Source organism: Drosophila subpulchrella, chromosome 2R (genome assembly GCF_014743375.2).
Source record: "Drosophila subpulchrella strain 33 F10 #4 breed RU33 chromosome 2R, RU_Dsub_v1.1 Primary Assembly, whole genome shotgun sequence".
Classification (NCBI taxonomy): domain Eukaryota; kingdom Metazoa; phylum Arthropoda; class Insecta; order Diptera; family Drosophilidae; genus Drosophila; species Drosophila subpulchrella.
The window spans coordinates 3,349,594-3,367,285 of record NC_050611.1 but is presented as its reverse complement, the minus strand read 5'-3'; the positions used below and the strand labels follow the sequence as shown (position 1 = coordinate 3,367,285).

Genomic DNA, 17,692 nt, shown 5'->3' with positions numbered 1-17,692 from the left:
AACGCACATATTCGTATGTATGTAGTGTGCCCGTGTATTGGCCTTGGCGTTTATAATTAACGCAAAAATGCCCGTTTTCGCTGATTTTTTGCTTTTTCTCCTTTTTGGCCTGCGCTGGCATTTCATTTTGTTGGAATCCGCGACGAACCTGTTTTTGGCCATATGCAAAGTGCGTTCGCTCGCTTCATTTGCCGCCGCCACTTGATTTTCCGCCTAAGAAAAGGGGGAAAATGGCAAAAAGGAGGAAAAGCAAAAAGCGGCGACGCAAAATTTGCATTTCAAAAGATTTTGGCATTGTCCTTGAATAATTTCCAGCACGTTTCACACACAATTTTTCATGCTCGCCTGTACGTAAAAACAAAAAGGGGACAAATTATGGGCGAGTATCACGTTGGGTCGAGTGACGAAGATAAACGATGATAAGAAGTCCGTGATGTGACGCCCCATTTAAGACATATCAGCAAAGGTTAATATACATATTTACACTCATAACTTTTTTTCAAACTAATTCACAACAATTTCTTTGCTCAAATTGAACAATATATACCTTAGTATATACCTTATACCTCATAGTACATATACCTTAGCGTAAGGGATCCTATACAATAGATATGTAACTATTTATTATAAAATAAAAAAAAAACAGTTTCCAAAATTAAGTTCATCACACCTTATAGAGGTGTGCCTTGTTCTTGACTTCCAGCAAATGCTAAAGTATGTTACAGACTTAACAGAATATATGTTTTGAGTAAGGTCTTATCATCATTTCAGAGATTTGGGAGTCTTGGTGCACGAACCGGTAGACAGAGTTGGGAATTGTAATCGAAACGTTTTAAGAAATTAGTAAAGTCACTACGAGGACTGCCGTCTACAACTCACCTTTAAAGTCAGATAATTGAAGCAACACGGAGAAATAAAAAAATACCCAAACTGGTCATCAATCGGTTATTTTTTCATATAAATTTTGGTGCCTTACGTGCTATATCATATTTTCAGTATGGTATTTTGTATAACAGATTGATATGCTGCACATTTCAAATTTGTGACAAAATGTTGGGATTTTCAATACCAGTACTTTCATATCAATTTGTAATTTTTCATATCAGATTGATATGTTTGTAATATCAATACTAATCAGTTTTGTTTTTTCATTTTGCTTTTTGTACACTGATAAAAAAAACGTAGTAAATCCAAATATTTCATATTCAACCCAAATATTTTTCGCTTTGATTTTCATCCATTGCGGTTTTTATTAAATTTAAATATGCGCATATTAACCTTTTTTTCCATATTAAATTTAAATATTTTCGGAATAGATTTTAATATTTTAAATATTTAAGTTAAATATAAGCCATATTTAAATTAAATACAATGCATATTTATATTTAATACAATGACTATTTGATTTAAAATTTTTAAAATTTGAATTAAATACTACATGTGTTTAATATAAACAGAAACCATATTAAATTCTAAAATTTTAATAGTTAAATAAATAACCGACATATTAAAATTCAATATAAGTCGTATTAAGATTCAATACTAGACATATTTATTCAAAATTTGGCAATTGTAATATTAAATATGTAGGTATTCAAATATTTTTGGTACACTTAAAAAAATTTGTACACAATTTTAATTTTTTATTTTTCGATTTTATTTAAACATTTCTTTTTCATAACGGCTTGCTGGAAGGTACATATAATACAGTTACACTTATATTTATTTTTCAGAGATCTGTATACAACACATTTATCATTACAGACTACATACACAGTTGTCAATTCATAAACGAAATACAGTACTTTAAACAGTCAGAGTTTTACCAATCTTAATAGCTAAACATTAATTAGTTTTGTAAGTTATCTGTGAAATAAATAGAAAGATAAAAAAGAAAATTATAGATTTCATTTTAAAGAGATCAATCAAAATATGAATTACCAAAAGTCTCTGCTTTGGCTAAAGATTTGGATCTGAAAAAAATCAACAAAAGAGCACACAAAAATAAATAAAAAGACAAAATCTGAATGTAGTCTGACTAAAATTATAAATTACCAATTCCGGCGCCCGCGAATCACCATATTTTGGCCATGCTTTCAAAAACTCAGCTTCATAGGTTTTATTTCATATTTTGATGACGAGATTCCAGTCAGAGATCTCCCTCATTAATTCCGTTTTGTCAGCCATGTACAAATTTCGTCGAAATCTAGCAGTAGGAATCTCTAAGATTTTATACAGTTTTATACGCTTCGTTCTGGAATTTGTATATTTGCGAGGAATGAAATAGAAAGAAGTTATTAATTATTATAAAACCTACTTTGCAGTATTATTACTTTACAAATGTATTTATGTATTTCTACGTTTTACTTACCCATGACTTTGCCAGGAACTGTCAACGCACGCTGTGTGTGGGTAGATGTGTTGCAGTAAATGTACATGTGTGTGTTCGCTAGGGCACGCTCAACTTTGTTGGCGACCAAGCAACGGTAAACGCACGCTGTGGTATATGTATGTGTGTGTAGCTGCACTTGAATGTACGTATGTACATACGTTTCTGAGAACCGAAAATTTTAATCCACTTAATATTTAATACAAACTTCACTTTAGTTCGATTTCTGTTTATCCACTATGTGCATATGTATGTATGTATATGTATGCGTGTAACGGCGAGCGCTTATTTGTTATATTCTACGAAAACGCAGTACGGGTAAAATATTTTTGATAATTTTAATTTAACTTTTATACATATGCACATATTTATTTTTAGGCTATTATCACTTTAACAAAGCTCCGACACATCCTACTTCTTTGGCTGCAATTATGAAATGGCAAGCGTCGTGCTGTGTTGAAGAACGGAATCAATTGTACATACATACATATGTATGGCCGAATACAGTTAAAAGAAAAAGACAAGCCGCGAGAAATATCCTTTTTGGCTTTGAATGTTGCTGCCCACATACACACTTATTTATTTAAAGAAACTTCACATGATTTTTTGATAGCGCGATCAATTTGAATTTTATATTTGTATGCCAACTTCACTTATGTAAAGGCCCGACACGTCCAACTTCTTCGGCTGCAACTTTTCAATGACACGCGTCGTTTAGTTATCAAGAAGAAGAGTCATTGATCAAAGCAAGCGCGAAAGAATGTGTGTAAAATAGAACAAAAAAAACCGCCAAAAATGATCTTAGCGCCTTCGTTTGTTTTCGGCCCATTTACATACATATGTATGTATGTCAATTTACTTTGATGTATATCAATTTGTTTTTAAAAATGTATAATGTTCGGTCTGAACAGATGTATATACATACATACATGAGTATACAGTTTATGAAATAAATCTTTTTGTAAAAGATTCAGCATAAAATTAAAATATTTATTTTAAATATTATAGTACTTAAAAACGGACATGGCAGAAACTAATATTTAAATATGAAACATATTTAAATGTGATAATACAAATAAAATACATTTTAATTAATTAATTTGTACGTAAATATAAAAGATATCTTCTTTAGGTGTTTTTATTTGATATAAACATTGAAAAACCCTTTCAAATTGTCACTTTCAATATTATTATTACAAACATTTTTATTTTAAATATTAAAAACTTTAAAATAAAATAATTTGAATACTCAAAATTAATATGAAACATTTTTAATTTAAATACGGATTTTTTTAATTCTGAAAATATTAACGATAAATATAATATTTTTTAAAATAAATATAAACATATTTAAATTAAATATGCTCTTCTTTGATTTAAATATTTTAGTATTAAACTATGCAATTTAATATGTTTCGTATTTAATACAAAGTTTTTTGTATTAAATTTAAATACGAAATATGAAATTTTGGATTCAATATGCGGATATTTAAATGTACTATTCCATTTTTTTATCAGTGTATACAAATAAATATGAAAACCCCTATAGACTCAAATAAATTACTTGTTTTCAATAAGCTTTGGGTCTATTACCATGTATGGCCGATAACTCTGAGCTCCGACCCTTCATGCAGGTTGCATAGCGCAATACTGCCCTCAATAGATAACTCCAAGCGAAGTGGTGGACGTCAACTTTCCCAGCTTTGCATCCTCTCCTGCAATATCTTTTCTTAGTGTAGTGTGAGCAGTCCGGCTCAGACAGATCAATAGCAGTTTACTAGAAGATCACATTACAGTGTAAAGAAGTAAATAAATTCGAATTAGACAAACATAAAGTTAATCCAATTTAATTTGGGATACTAACATTTGCAAAATAAAATCGAGTGTCACAGTGACCGCGGAAATTCTGTCAAAAAATATATTTAATATCATACTAAATACCATAAATACACAAAAAATAAGAACTCACAGTCATACTTTTATCGAAGACTTTTTGATGTTACATGTAAATTTTTTATGTATTCATACCAATATCATATCAACCACAAACGTTGATATGAACCCGTATCGTAATAATATAAATACGTATTATTTTGATATGAAAGAAGCGACATGTACAAATTGAGACAATATCAAACGGGTATTGTTCCGTTCTTTTCTCTGTGTATAAAACGGCTTTAATTTTTTTAAATTGATTTTTAATTTTTATGAGCTTTGCATTACAACTTTGTGTATCACAGCTTTTATGATTGGCGCTATTAAGCGACAATAAGGTAATGACCAAATTGTAGTGTTCTATTTAGCTTTCAGGGTGGAGGTAAAAATACACGAGAACTAATTTCGATTTTAAATAAGGGCTATTAAGTTCGGCGCTATTAACCAGCTATTCACAAACTATTTTTGTCTAAAATACAGCACTTATACGCAAATTAGGAATTATATAATAACACCCCAATATAGAAAATAATATTGATATCTAATCTGGAAGACTTAAAGGGAAATTTGTATATCCGTTACTCGTTAAGTAAAAGGGTATGTGAGATTCATCGGAAAGTATGTAACATCCTATCCTATAAAGTATATATGTACATATATTCTTGATCAGGATCTCTAGCCAAGTCGAGTTAGCAATGTCCGTCCGTTTGTGCGTTCGTATGAACGCTGAGATTTCGGAACCTCAAAAAGCTATAAAGTTGGGATTTGACATGCAGATTCTAGAGGTTCTTGCGCAGCGCAACTTCAAAACGTGTCTAGCGCCCAATTTGTTAATATTGTGTAAAAGTGTTAATGGGAATTTGATCTGATTACACTAGCTTACATAATAATATTTCGAAACTACCCCAAGAAGGATGATGGTAGTTCCTGGTAGAGTTGGAACCCTAGATCACAAAAAAAAGAGAAACTCATTTTTGTTTGGCTAAGTTTTTTTAATAACTTTTTCAGGAAAATTTGCATTGTATTTCCATGTTTTTGATTATATTTAGAGTTGGGATTTACCAATTTAGGTGATATATGTTTTATTTTACAACTATTAGGTCGCCCTTTAGTATTGGCGAATAAATAAATAGGCTGCATTAAGTACATTGTGAGCTAAAACTCGGCAAACTTTGAAATTGTGGAATTTTTGAACCATTTTGTGACTGTAAAGCGTCTATCATAAAAACTGACAAAGAACAGAGACATGTATAATATTAAAATAAGGGTCCAAACGAACCAAACATTCCATATTTAGAGAAATAGAATATGCATTGTATACTTGAATGCTTAAATATTTTTCTGAAGCGGGCAGAATGAACACATTTGAGAAAGTGTATTTATTAAGTCAAAAAATTATAAATCAGATCTTTTGTAAGTTGATGGTGCGATTGTCATGACTCCTTACCTCGGCTTCATAAAAAGATCATAAAAGTTATCAACGATAAGCTACTTCAGCGGCACCCCCGATTTATTTTTTAAACTTATTCACGTGATTTCAAATAGAAAATAAATTTTAAGAAAGAAATAAATATATTTGTAACACAGCCCGGATATTGAAGTCATTTGAAAGCCACACCTCTAAAGAAAAAATGGTTGCAACTGAAAAAAATGCAGTAGCTATTTAATTCTTATATTAATCTCTATATAAAAAAATTTCAAAATATTTTTTATAGGTTGAGTATAGTTATAACTATGAAAATGTATTTTTAAACTCCAATCGATGCGTTACGGCCCATCTACCCTTTTTACTATTATATGGGTCAACTCAACCAAAGAGTGTTTATTTTGTGTACCTCGTCAACAGGTAATTATGCTTGATCACAACGCATATAAAAGTATAATCTAAATATGGGTCTGATCGAGGAAACTAATTGAGGTATTTATATTTTAGTGCTTTTTTTAGGCAACATTAGCTTCCCAACGGCTTTTTAACAGCTACAAGCTGTTTAGTTTAAAAACGAAATTAGTTCTCGTGGATACGTCAACCCTGAAAGATGAATATAAAACTTAATTTTATCGTTGTATTTCTTGTAAACTTTTTTTTAATCAGAGAAGTAGATAATAATTAGAATAATCAAAAGAAATAATTCTTTTAATGTCTTCTTTGCAGGTTCATTCTTTAATTGAGTTTACGAACATGAAGTGTGAATCAGTAGATAAGGATTTCTCGGATTTCGAGTATTGTCGTCTCAAATCTAAGAACCGGACATTCAAATACATTTCGTTAAAGGTAAACCTCTTTAAAGTTCCCGTATCCAGGATAAAGGTATGTACATACATAATAAACTTTTCAATAATTAATTTAACTTTTAAAATCCTGCTTAGGTGAATATTGCCCTTTTTCAACGGTTGAATGGGTATAAGCCCTTTCTCTACAATATAACTGTAGATGTCTGTGGCTACTATAAGAACCCGAAATCGAAACCGGTATATACGTTTTTTTATAATTTGTTTAAAAGCGCTTCCAATATGAACCACTCTTGTCCTTATAACGTAAGTAAATCTGAAAGCCACATACCTTCTTACTTTTAAATATAACCCCTTTCAGCATGACCTTGTAGTGGAAAAGCTTACAGCAGAGTATGTAAATCATCAAATGACTACTGTTTTGCCTTTTCCGAATGGAAACTACATGGTAAAAATGCACTGGATAGCCTATGATGTTTTACGAGCTGTGTTTAGTATAAATTATTCACTTTCGTAAAAATTATAAATTACTATTGTAATGCACCAGTATAAAATATTAAAAAATGTGCTTAACAGACAGTCAGATTTAGCGTTTTAAGCGTTTGTGGGCGTTAGAGTGGACGTGGCGCTCCAATGAATTTCTGTTCCGAGCGAGCACGTCAGTTTTTATAACCGTTACTCGTAGATTGAAAGGGTATACTAGATTCGTCGGAAAGAATGTAAAAGGTGGAAGGAAGCGTTTCCTGTCCTATAAAGTATATATATTCAAGAGCACTAGCAGAGTCGATCTAGCCACGTCCGCCTGTCTGTCCGTCCGTATGAACGCTAAGATCTCGAAAACATAAAAGCTAGAAAATTGGGATTTGGCATGCAGATTCTTGAGGTTTTGAGACATTGCATTTTATTTCAGCAGGGTGCCACGCCCACTCTAACGCCCACAAACGCCCATACGATCACGCTAAAACCTGTCTAGTCGAAATCGGACCATCCGAATTGTGAGCAGTCGCTTTGCTGCATATCTCCATCTCCATCGCACTCCTCTTAGCTAAGTAACGAGTATTTGATTGTCACTGGAATCGACCGTAGCGTTTTGTCTTGTTTTTACAGATATCTCGAAAACGAAAAGTTCAACCAAATAATGCAGCTATATTACACAATATAAAGTTAGGAAAGAGACTCCGCGGAGTTGCCCATATAGTAGTTTTACATCCCCTTTGCAATTCGTCACTACGTGTAATGCCGTCCACAGGTTCTAGTAGTGGTAGTGCCGTTCGAAAGTCCAGGGTACTTATATTTGTTTAGCTACTTTATTTCTATAATAAAATAAATAGCTATTTCCACAATCACTTTAAGCGTAAGGCAATTTCTGTAGCACCGCCTATGTGGAAGACAGGTGAAAGCCGTTTAATTTAATAATTACCTTTTCAATACTTCTAACAAATTACTATGCCACTGCGACGTTACTATAAGTTGTTAATTTATAATTTTACTTTTTTTTATATGTATTTTATATATACATATTTACTATATAAATAGTTATGTAACTTTTTTTATAGGATGATCACAATAAAAATTAATTCATTTACTACAATCCAATCCTTATACAAAAATTGCACACTCAAATTGAATCTAATCTGGTATTTTGAGAAAAGGTGTTAAATTTCGGATTTCTTGTTGATATATTTAATAAAAATGATACACTCGCAGATTTACAAGATCTTTTTAGCGACAACCTTTTTGAAATTTACTTATATTATTTATTTAGTCGCTTACCAATTAGATGGCAAATGTTTGCATATATGTATGCAAATGATGCGGTGTCCCTATGTTTAGATATTGCTTAGCGTTGAGTTTACGTCGGATTTGTTCCAAGGCTTTCGATCAATTCTACTGAATAATTAAATGGCAATTTTTCTTCGGGAGCGAGGTTGGAAAACTTGTGGTACCGGTGTTTTTGGATATACCTTTTTTGTTCCTTTTCATACCCGTTTCACGTAGAGTAAAAGGGTATAGTAGATTCGTCGGAAAGTATGTAACGGGTAAGAGGAAGCTTTTCTGACAATGTAAAGTATATACACTCAAGATCAGGATCAATAGATGAGTCGATCAAACCATGTCCGTCTGTCTGTCTGTCCGTCCTTATGAACGCTGAGGTCTCGGAATCTATGAAAACTAGAAAGTTGGGATTAAGCATGTAGATTCTTAAGATCAGCAGTGTGCTAAGCCCACTCTAAGGCCAATAACGCTTTAACCTGTATAATGCCCACATGTTAAAAAATGTTGTAAATGTTTAAATTGAAACTGATTTTATTGACCAACACCTGTTTAAGCAGTGGCGGATCCACGGGGGGGGAAATAGGGAAATTTCCCCCCCCCTTGGAACCACAGTTCCTGAAAATGCATGCACTCTGTAATGCATGCATATGGTTGACTTTTCAAATATAACCACTTTGTTTACCTAAAAATTGGGATGGATAATTTTTGTTTTATAATTTGTACTGTATTTCTCTCGCAATAATAAGTATGAACCCCAAATCGAAGAATAAGTTCAGTTTCCCCCCCCAAGAATCGTCTCTGGATCCGCCACTGGTTTAAGTGCTGAGAGTCGTACCAAACCATTGTTATTTTAAAAGTGATGACGAACTAAGTAAAACAGGAATTGACATGGTCAGTAGTACCGCTACTATTTGTAATTTGAAACAGAGTAATGGGTATCTGATAGTCGAAGCATCGACTATATCGTTTTTTCTTGTTTCAAATCACTTTAATAAAAGTAAAATACATATTTGAATTACAGCTTGGATAATGTCACAGGCAATTTAGTTCCTTTTGTTTATGGTTGTATTTCTCTTCCGGAAAAGGTAGGATATTAGTCATTCGGTGGTGTCCCACCTCTGTTGAAACCCTGTCCGCCATAAGGTCATGCTTAAAAGTATATTTTAGTAATTTCTTTATTATAAGTGGTTTATAAAAATATTAACATACGTTGTGGGAACATCGGTTACCGGAGTTTTATAGAGTTTTACTTTTACAAAAAAGTATTTCAAGGTCCTGTTCGCAGACTTCAGAAGACAATATTGGAAATTTCAGAACTCCTTATCCACAGTTTCGCCTTTGATATTCGGAAAAATAGAGCATAACCGTATGTTTTTGTATAGGTATAGAACTCTCTACCTTAACGACCAATTTCAAAACAAATAAATGGCAGGCAATTAAAAAATATCGCTTTCTAGTCAACATCACGAGTCAATTGAACTCTGGGAAATAATACATTTACAACTTTTTAACTCGCAGCTACCACAGATCCTCAGAAATATATTGATTGGAATACTGATTTACTGATGTTCCATTGTGATTACTACAGTAGAACTTCCCCAATTTTATTGGGAAAAAGAAGTGCAACTGTATTGTATATACTCAGAAAAAAAAAATCAAGTATTTCGTACTTGAACCTAGTGTTTTTGGTGTCAAAACTTCGCCAAGCATGGAAAATACAGAACGCGAGAACAAAATACTACTTTCGAGCACGAATTTTCAAGACCGAAAATACTAGATTTAAGAACCTTTCGGTCTTCAATCAAGTATGAATAATTCTTAAATCAATTCATATTTGGACTAAAAACAAGATTTAATAATAAAGTAAGAAAGTTGCAGGCATGATTTAAGGAGGAATAATTCTTAAATCACTATATAAATATTATGAAATTAACATGAGTTTTTTTATGCTATTAAGAGAAATAAGTATTGGAAACTGAAACAAAATAAACGAGATATATATAAACAATATTAATATTTTAAGTTTACTTACGACTTGCCGCTTACGGGCATTAACACTGTCTAATTTATGAATAAACAGAATAAACAGTTGGGAATTATTAGAGTTGGCAGACATTAAAATTCCAAAAAGTGCTCAATATGAGAATTTTTTGAGCACGAACGTTCTTAAATGTTAAGCATGCAATTTTTCTTAAGTCAAGGCTGTTTGTACTTGTTTTTAGCACGGTGTTTTTCCCTGAGTGTAGGTATGTATTTATACATATACGTAGGTGATGGGACTACAAAATGTATTGATTAGAGATGTTTAAAGAAGCGGAAATAAATGATCTGACTTAATTATATAATACAAGGTTTAAATGGACAAGTAATGGCAGCATACTATATTTGCTACTTGTGTATTCCCTGAAATAAATTAAGCATTTCCGACCTTTTTAAGTACGTTTGACACTGCTTGACCCTTCTCTCTGTATCATAATTTTAATAAACTCATTTCAGTACGCCTCGGCAGTGTGTATGGGAAGCGATTATAAATGCTGTCCCAAAAAGTGAACTGCACTTGCACCTACACCTACCCACGTGGAACAGCAGACACACGATGTGGCTGCGGGCGAATCCTTTAGAATCCTGTGGCAAAATGAATAATTAATGTTGCAACTGCTCTGTGGTTTTGTACGTGCGGTTACCAAGTACAAACGCAAATACACGGAAGTTAGGTGGGCGAGCGTTGGGTGGCCAGATACTAATTGCATTTACGGTTGCATGGGCTCGATAAAGGGGTTATGGGTGATTCATTGACCTTGCGGGAGCTTAGAAAGTAATTTACAATCGGAAACAAATACCGAATGGGTTTCAATTAAGTCCAAATACAATTCAATGCTGATAGAGTTTACGTCAAAATTAATGGAACGTGTACCCAAAAAACACACAAATTTGGATGGTAACATGTGTATTTAGAAAGAAAGCTACCTAAAGATTACTTGTTAGCTGGAGGCACACAGTTTTAAGCACCAGATGTTTAAAAGATCGTACTACAGCTTAAATATAATGGCAGACTTAAAGATTTTTCAAGAGACAGCTAAATTACTACAATTTTCTGTGGCACACATAAAAAAGTATTTTAGTTTTATATCAAAGCTTTGAACTTAAAAAAAAACAAAATTCAGCTCAGCACTAACAATATTTTACACCCCGCAACAGCGCCACCTAGTGTTGATTCCTTTTTCGAGAGAAAGCTAAATTATACAGTTCTCTGTGGCACACATAAAAAAGTTGTTTAATTTTATATCAAAGCTTATAAGTAACTTAAAAAATAAAAGTCGGTATACAACATTTAAAATATTTTACACCACGCATCAGCGCCACCTAGCGACGTTTTTTTATTTGCTTATAACTTTTTAATGGGCAGTCAGATTTTGACATTTTTTGGCATGAAGATAGATATTTAAAATATTCAAAAACGTGGGCGTTAGACAGCGAGTGGGCGTGGCTCTTCGGTGAAATAAACATGCGTGGTCCTAGAACCTCAAGGCATACATTTTCTCCATTAGGTTTTTTGATTGAAATGAGTACTAGTCTTAGGATCGACCGATTTCGATGTCTACAAATACAATTTGGTTATTATTTCAAAGGCCAAAAGATTATGCATTTTGGTACTTAACCATAGGAGAGTACTTCCTATTACTTTGCCTTAGAAACCCTTGTCCCAATCGAAATAATTTTGACAGGTGCACTTATTACGCGGCCTTATAGCAATTACTTTCTGCCCGCCCACTCGGCAACCCACCCTGCCGCAATTAGTCGGCAAATGTATGCTCAAAGTGACATTTATGAAAAAAAAGGGAGCATAATTCATTTGGCCGCTCATGTGTGCGAGCGAGAGAGGGAGATAAACGGAAACTGGAGTCGAATAAGGGGATTTTATTAAGGGTATGAAAGATGAAAGATTTGCATTGCGAGCAAATCTGTGAACCGCACTGAAAACATATATTTTTCGTACTAACCCTCGAAAAAATCTGCCAAGTTTTTCTCTTCGGCTTGGGTTATTTTTCTTTTTTTTCTCGCCGTGAATTCGTAATGAGCACTTGCGGTACACGATAATGCGGGGTATAGCGCTTGTGCTTATTCCGATTTCGAATCCGAGTCGAGTCTCGAGGCTCGAGTGCAAGATACCGAAAGGCAAAAACAACAGCCGTCGTCGCTACACAGATACACACTCACACTGGCACACCGATGTTGTGTTCATTGTATACTCGCCTGTGTTTGCATGATTTTTGTTGTTGCCCTGGCTCTTGCCACTCGTTCATCGTTCCATTTACAGCGCCAGCATGCCATCCGCAGCACAGCACAGCTCAGCTCAGCACGGGCACAGCATAGCACAAGCACGAAAACACCGTGCCCCGTGCCCAATTTGGGGGTTATATTCGAGAAACTGCTAATCCGGTTTATTATGTTACTCTATCTTGACATTTTGTGAGTGCTTAAGGCAAGCAAGTAAGCGGATAAAAAAATTGATAAGAAATTATACTCTTTTCCGTATAATAATTTACATTAAGTGCATTGCATTTTTCAGTATCACTTTAACAATACAATTTTAATAACTTACCTGTGATTTATATGTTGATTCTGACATCTAATTTCCTATTAAACAATTGGGTCTCTCGTAGGCCAAAAGTACTTCATAAAGCCCATTATTAAATCCATCTACAAAGTTCGAGCAGAAGCAAAAAATGGTTATCAAATATAAATCCACTCAATATCAAGAACCACTTTAGCAACCTTTCTCATATAGGTAAAAACTAGTGATTTGGGAATGACATCCGGTTATCGTACACAATTTTGCAATTGGTATGTGATCCCTAGAAGGTATGCAATGGCAAATACAAACTGGCAAATATTAAACATTACATTTTAAAAAGGCTTAACTCGTATTCATTGATCCAGAAATATAATTATTAGATGAACAGCCTTACAATAAAAAACAGCTTATGTATTTAAATTATATTTTAACTGAATTAATTTTTATATGTCTTTTAAATGTAATATTTTATTTTATTTATTTCAGATGATTGTAAAGTTTACAAAACTAATAGTAACATAGGGGGTAATATTTTGTTTTATTTTATATATAATGTAATATATTTTACAAACCGATATAAAAGAGTTGTGTATTTTAAATACAAGTATAACAAATGTGTTCTGGGTACATTTAAAGTTGTAGTTAATCCTTTAATCCTTTCCTCTTTATTATAAAATAAATAAATGGATCCAACCAAATGGTTACACAATAATTTACTAGATAAAATAATAATACTATCGGATATTTTATTGTGTACTTCCATTTCCAACTGGGTGCGATGTTTTCCTCATTTCGCTTTGCGTGACGTGTCGGCCGGGCAGAGGGGAGGGGGAAGGGTAGGGTGGTTGTTGCTTGGGGCGGGGGGCGGGGTGCCTGGCTTTGGTATTGGCATATTTTCTGCCGACGTCGGCAGCGGCGTCGCGTCGTGCGCAAACATGGCGTTGCTTTTGCTTTTGCTGTGGCTGTTTCTGTTTCTGTTTCTGTTGCTTCTTCTGCTTTTTGCATTTGCTTCGCCAAAAGTGCGCTCCCACACACACACGCAGCATTTACTTTTGGATTGCAGGCCGGCCAACCCCCTCGCCCAGCACCACCCCACCCCACCCCCCGGCGACCGAGGAACTGTCGGGGAATATTTACATTTTGATTGGGAAACTGCTGAGGCTCATTTTACGGCTACACTTGTGTGTACGTGGGTGTAGTTTAACATTCAGCTCTTGTCGTTGTTTTTTCTTTTTCCTTTTTTTTTCTCCTTTTTCGTTTCGATTCGCTTCGTGCACGTGTGTGTGTGTGTGCGCTATCCGCTTTTGTCCAATTATAATTTGTTTCGATTTATCACACGATGTTTTATTGAGACAAGGCAACAACAACAAAACGATACCTGGCGCATGATTAATTAATCGCCGAGAACCGAACTGCGATAATCTTATGACAATCGGCCATCTATTTATTATATCGAATTGAGCTATTCCAAATATTTTCCAAGCGGATAGTCCGCTTTGAGGCAAATGCAGCTTACGTAACACTTTGAATTTGGGTTGGCTAAGCAATATCTGGGCATTTATGCTTTTTGTCTGCCATTTTAATGGCCTTTGCAATCACTTTTTATCGGTATATTTAGTTTTAACTTACGATGACTGCTTTAAATGACTGACTACAATGTTTACTACAATAGTCTGAAAATACCAATAAAATAAGCCTAATTTATTCAGGTCTTTATGATAATGTAAGTCATTTGTTGAAGATACAAGCTATTAACTTTACATTTTTTACTCTTGTTTATGTCAGGTTTTACAAGAATGTCGTTTGTTCATCTACCATAGAAGTCCTTTTAAATATTAGAAGATTTTTTGCATTAGGCAGACTTCCATCCAAACTTAGCTATTTTATAATTAACAGTACAAGCAATGAACCTACACAGAGAGAAATATCCAAGAACAATGTTCTTGAATTGAGAACATTCGTTCTTAAAAACCGTGTAAGTACATTTTGGTATCAATGTTCTCAATATTAGAACGAAATGGTGAGAAGAGAAAAGTTAAATTACGTTTACTACGTTTACGACTAATAGTTTATTTGTTGAGATATACTTGATATAGATATAACTTGATTCAAGCAAAATAAAAACACTTTCAATTTAAAAATTACATTCTATTTATAAGAACATTTTCAACTCAGATGAGAACGTTAGAATTTTCTCTGTTTACTACCTATTTTGTAATAAGTGGGTATTTAAGACAAATTTTAAGCTGCACACTTTTTAATAATATATTATTCGTAAAGTTTTAACTGATTGGGGGATCGTTTGATCCCCGTATTTTTCGTAAAACTTGCGTGCAATTAGGGGATCCCGTGCATGAGACCAGTGTTTTTAATCGGTGGTGATAAAGACATGTCTTCCTACGAAATATAGATAAAATAAGAGAGTCCCGAGAGGAAGACACAGAAATCACTTTGGGCAAAATTTTAATTTGTTTACGAGGGCATACGTTTTTTTAGCTTTTTCAATTATTAATTTAAAGGTATAACCTATTCTGGGGTGTTAAAAACATCTGATAGGGTTTTGGGGACGGTTGGAGCCAACAAAAAAACAGTTTTTCATAACCTTTAGTAACATTTATGAATATAAATCAACTCTTTGATTTTTAAAGATTTCAATTTAAACGAAACTTCTTTGGGAGAGATTAGGATATATTGGAACCTGTAGCAAAAACCTTTACTAAGTTTACAAACACAAAGTGTCAAGTGTTAGAACACAAAGTTAGGTTTTTAGTACGATAACATTAACTATAGTACTTTTTGAAATAACTGTAAACTAAATATGTATTTGTTGAGCCTGTTAAAGCCTTTTAAACGACCATCAATAATACTGTTTCAGTTTCTTTTATTTTTTAAATGCCAGATGTCTAACTACTCGAGCTGAAAGCTTTAACTGTTGGCCAACAAGCAGTCGAAAACGTATATTTAATTTCCTCCGACGTCCGACATCTGCCAATCTTAATTTGCCAAGCGTTTCCGATAAACGACGGTTCTAAACCTTTTTTCGAAGCATCTTAAAATTGAATAAAAAGACCGTAAAATCCTGAATATTTAGTGGCAAATAAATGAGTTACTTAAAGTACGGATTTGTTATACCTTAAACAAAGCAATTACTCCCCTGGCAATGGCTCTGTTTCCAACCATTATCGAGCGGAACTTGTAGATCCGTGTAATGACAAAGCAATTTTTCATAATTATTGTGTAATATAATTTGGTTCGCCTTTGACAACCTGCGGGATTTGTCACACCCCTTAACTTGGGAGACCGGTCCCGGGTCCCGGTCCCAAAAAAACCAGTCGCGACTTTTTGAAATTATGTCACTAATTAGTTTATGCCAGCGATGTTCGGAAGAATTTTAAGCAGGGGTTTGGTTTTGGCGGGTGGAAATTGAAATATGCCAGGATAACAAGGATGAGGCAGGGTGAAAAACAGAGCAACGGACACGGACTGGAGCGACTTTTCTCCCCAACTTTTGGCCGGCCTTTCCTTCCCCGGGGATATTGCGAAATTTGCAATTTAAGAGCTCAAATTGTTGTTTGTTGCTGCAGCTTAATCTCTGACGCTGTTAACTTTAAAATTCCAATTAAAGTGGATTTAAATTGCTCGAGCAACAAACAGGCCTTCTGTCGGGCTTTTTGCGACCGTCGCCGAAAATTTGCATAATTATGGGCCAAACTTTCAATATAAAATGCCCAGTGACTCGATTCCGCCTTGATCAGCATTCAGTCCCAGTCCGAGTGGCTTTTTGCCCGGCTAATGATAAGTTAACGGAGTGGGTGCGGCCTTCGGACTTGTTTTCCCATAATGGCGCACATAAAAACATTCCTTATAAATAAATTCTTAATTTGGGTACAAAACATAGCCTGTACAGAACCTAAAAACAGTCGTATCGCCTGCTTTGATTTAATGTTTTCTTTTATAATTTTTAAATGTATATCCAGTCTTATCAATTCATTCGTAAATTTCAAAAGTGCAACCAATATTTTATTATATATTATTATTTATATTAATTAACAACAGACCCTAACAAAATTTATCGTTAAGAAACAACCGAAAAATTTGAAGGTGTATAATGATTTGGTATGTTTCGACGTACATTTTATTTGCAGATAAACCATGGTTCCACTTAAATCTATATTTATAGAATATATATACAGCTCCCATAGGAACGATAGGATAAAACTTGGCAGAATTATTTTTTTTCAGGGTAAAAGTCATAGCTAGAAATATATTTACATGATGGCTTTCAAATCTGATTAAGACAAAACATCTTGCTTATTGGGCGAATATATTTTATATACCAAAGGGACATTATGATGAAATAAGTAGGGAAGTGTAGGGTAAGGTGACGAACTCGTCAAATCTCATATGTGACGTCACATCAAAAATTCCAAATAATTGTAGTCGATTAAGAGATCGCGTAATTTGTTCGTGAGATAATTCTGACTAAAAAAGTGGATCAAAAATTAAAATATCTGTTCAATTTATATGTGTTTCAGCAGTGCAAAGATTTGTGGAAAACCAAGTCAGATAAATACAAGTAAGTACTTTTTGTTTTTTTATTTTCCGCTTTCTTAAATTGATACCATCAAACTTCCAACAGCACCTTGTGACGAACTTTTTGTAGGATATGCAGATTTAATTATTTTTCGGTGTTTGTTGGCATTGTATCGTTATTTGTTTCTTTTCTACAGCTGATAACGAAAAAAAGAATTTCCGTTGTAGATTTTCAAAAATCAGAAATTGAACAA

The 17,692-nt window shown here is 33.7% G+C and overlaps 1 protein-coding gene across 1 annotated transcript; it reads left to right on the top strand.

The window, feature by feature from the left end:
- The first annotated feature begins 6,360 nt into the window (after window positions 1-6,360).
- On the top strand, window positions 6,361-7,070 carry LOC119549516. Its single transcript, XM_037857628.1, has 4 exons — window positions 6,361-6,420; window positions 6,477-6,632; window positions 6,692-6,859; window positions 6,915-7,070. The coding sequence occupies exons 1-4, from the start codon at window positions 6,361-6,363 to the stop codon at window positions 7,068-7,070; spliced, it is 540 nt and encodes a 179-aa protein (XP_037713556.1).
- Window positions 7,071-17,692: the final 10,622 nt, after the last annotated feature.

Excerpts from the sequence above, each read along its gene's own strand:
- LOC119549516 (XM_037857628.1), top strand. The coding sequence starts at position 6,361 with ATGAATATAAAACTTAATTTTATCGTTGTATTTCTTGTAAACTTTTTT. Across the intron at positions 6,421-6,476 it reads ACTTTTTTTTAATCAGAGAA|GTTCATTCTTTAATTGAGTT; the intron begins GTAGATAATAAT and ends TCTTCTTTGCAG. Across the intron at positions 6,860-6,914 it reads ACCACTCTTGTCCTTATAAC|CATGACCTTGTAGTGGAAAA; the intron begins GTAAGTAAATCT and ends AACCCCTTTCAG.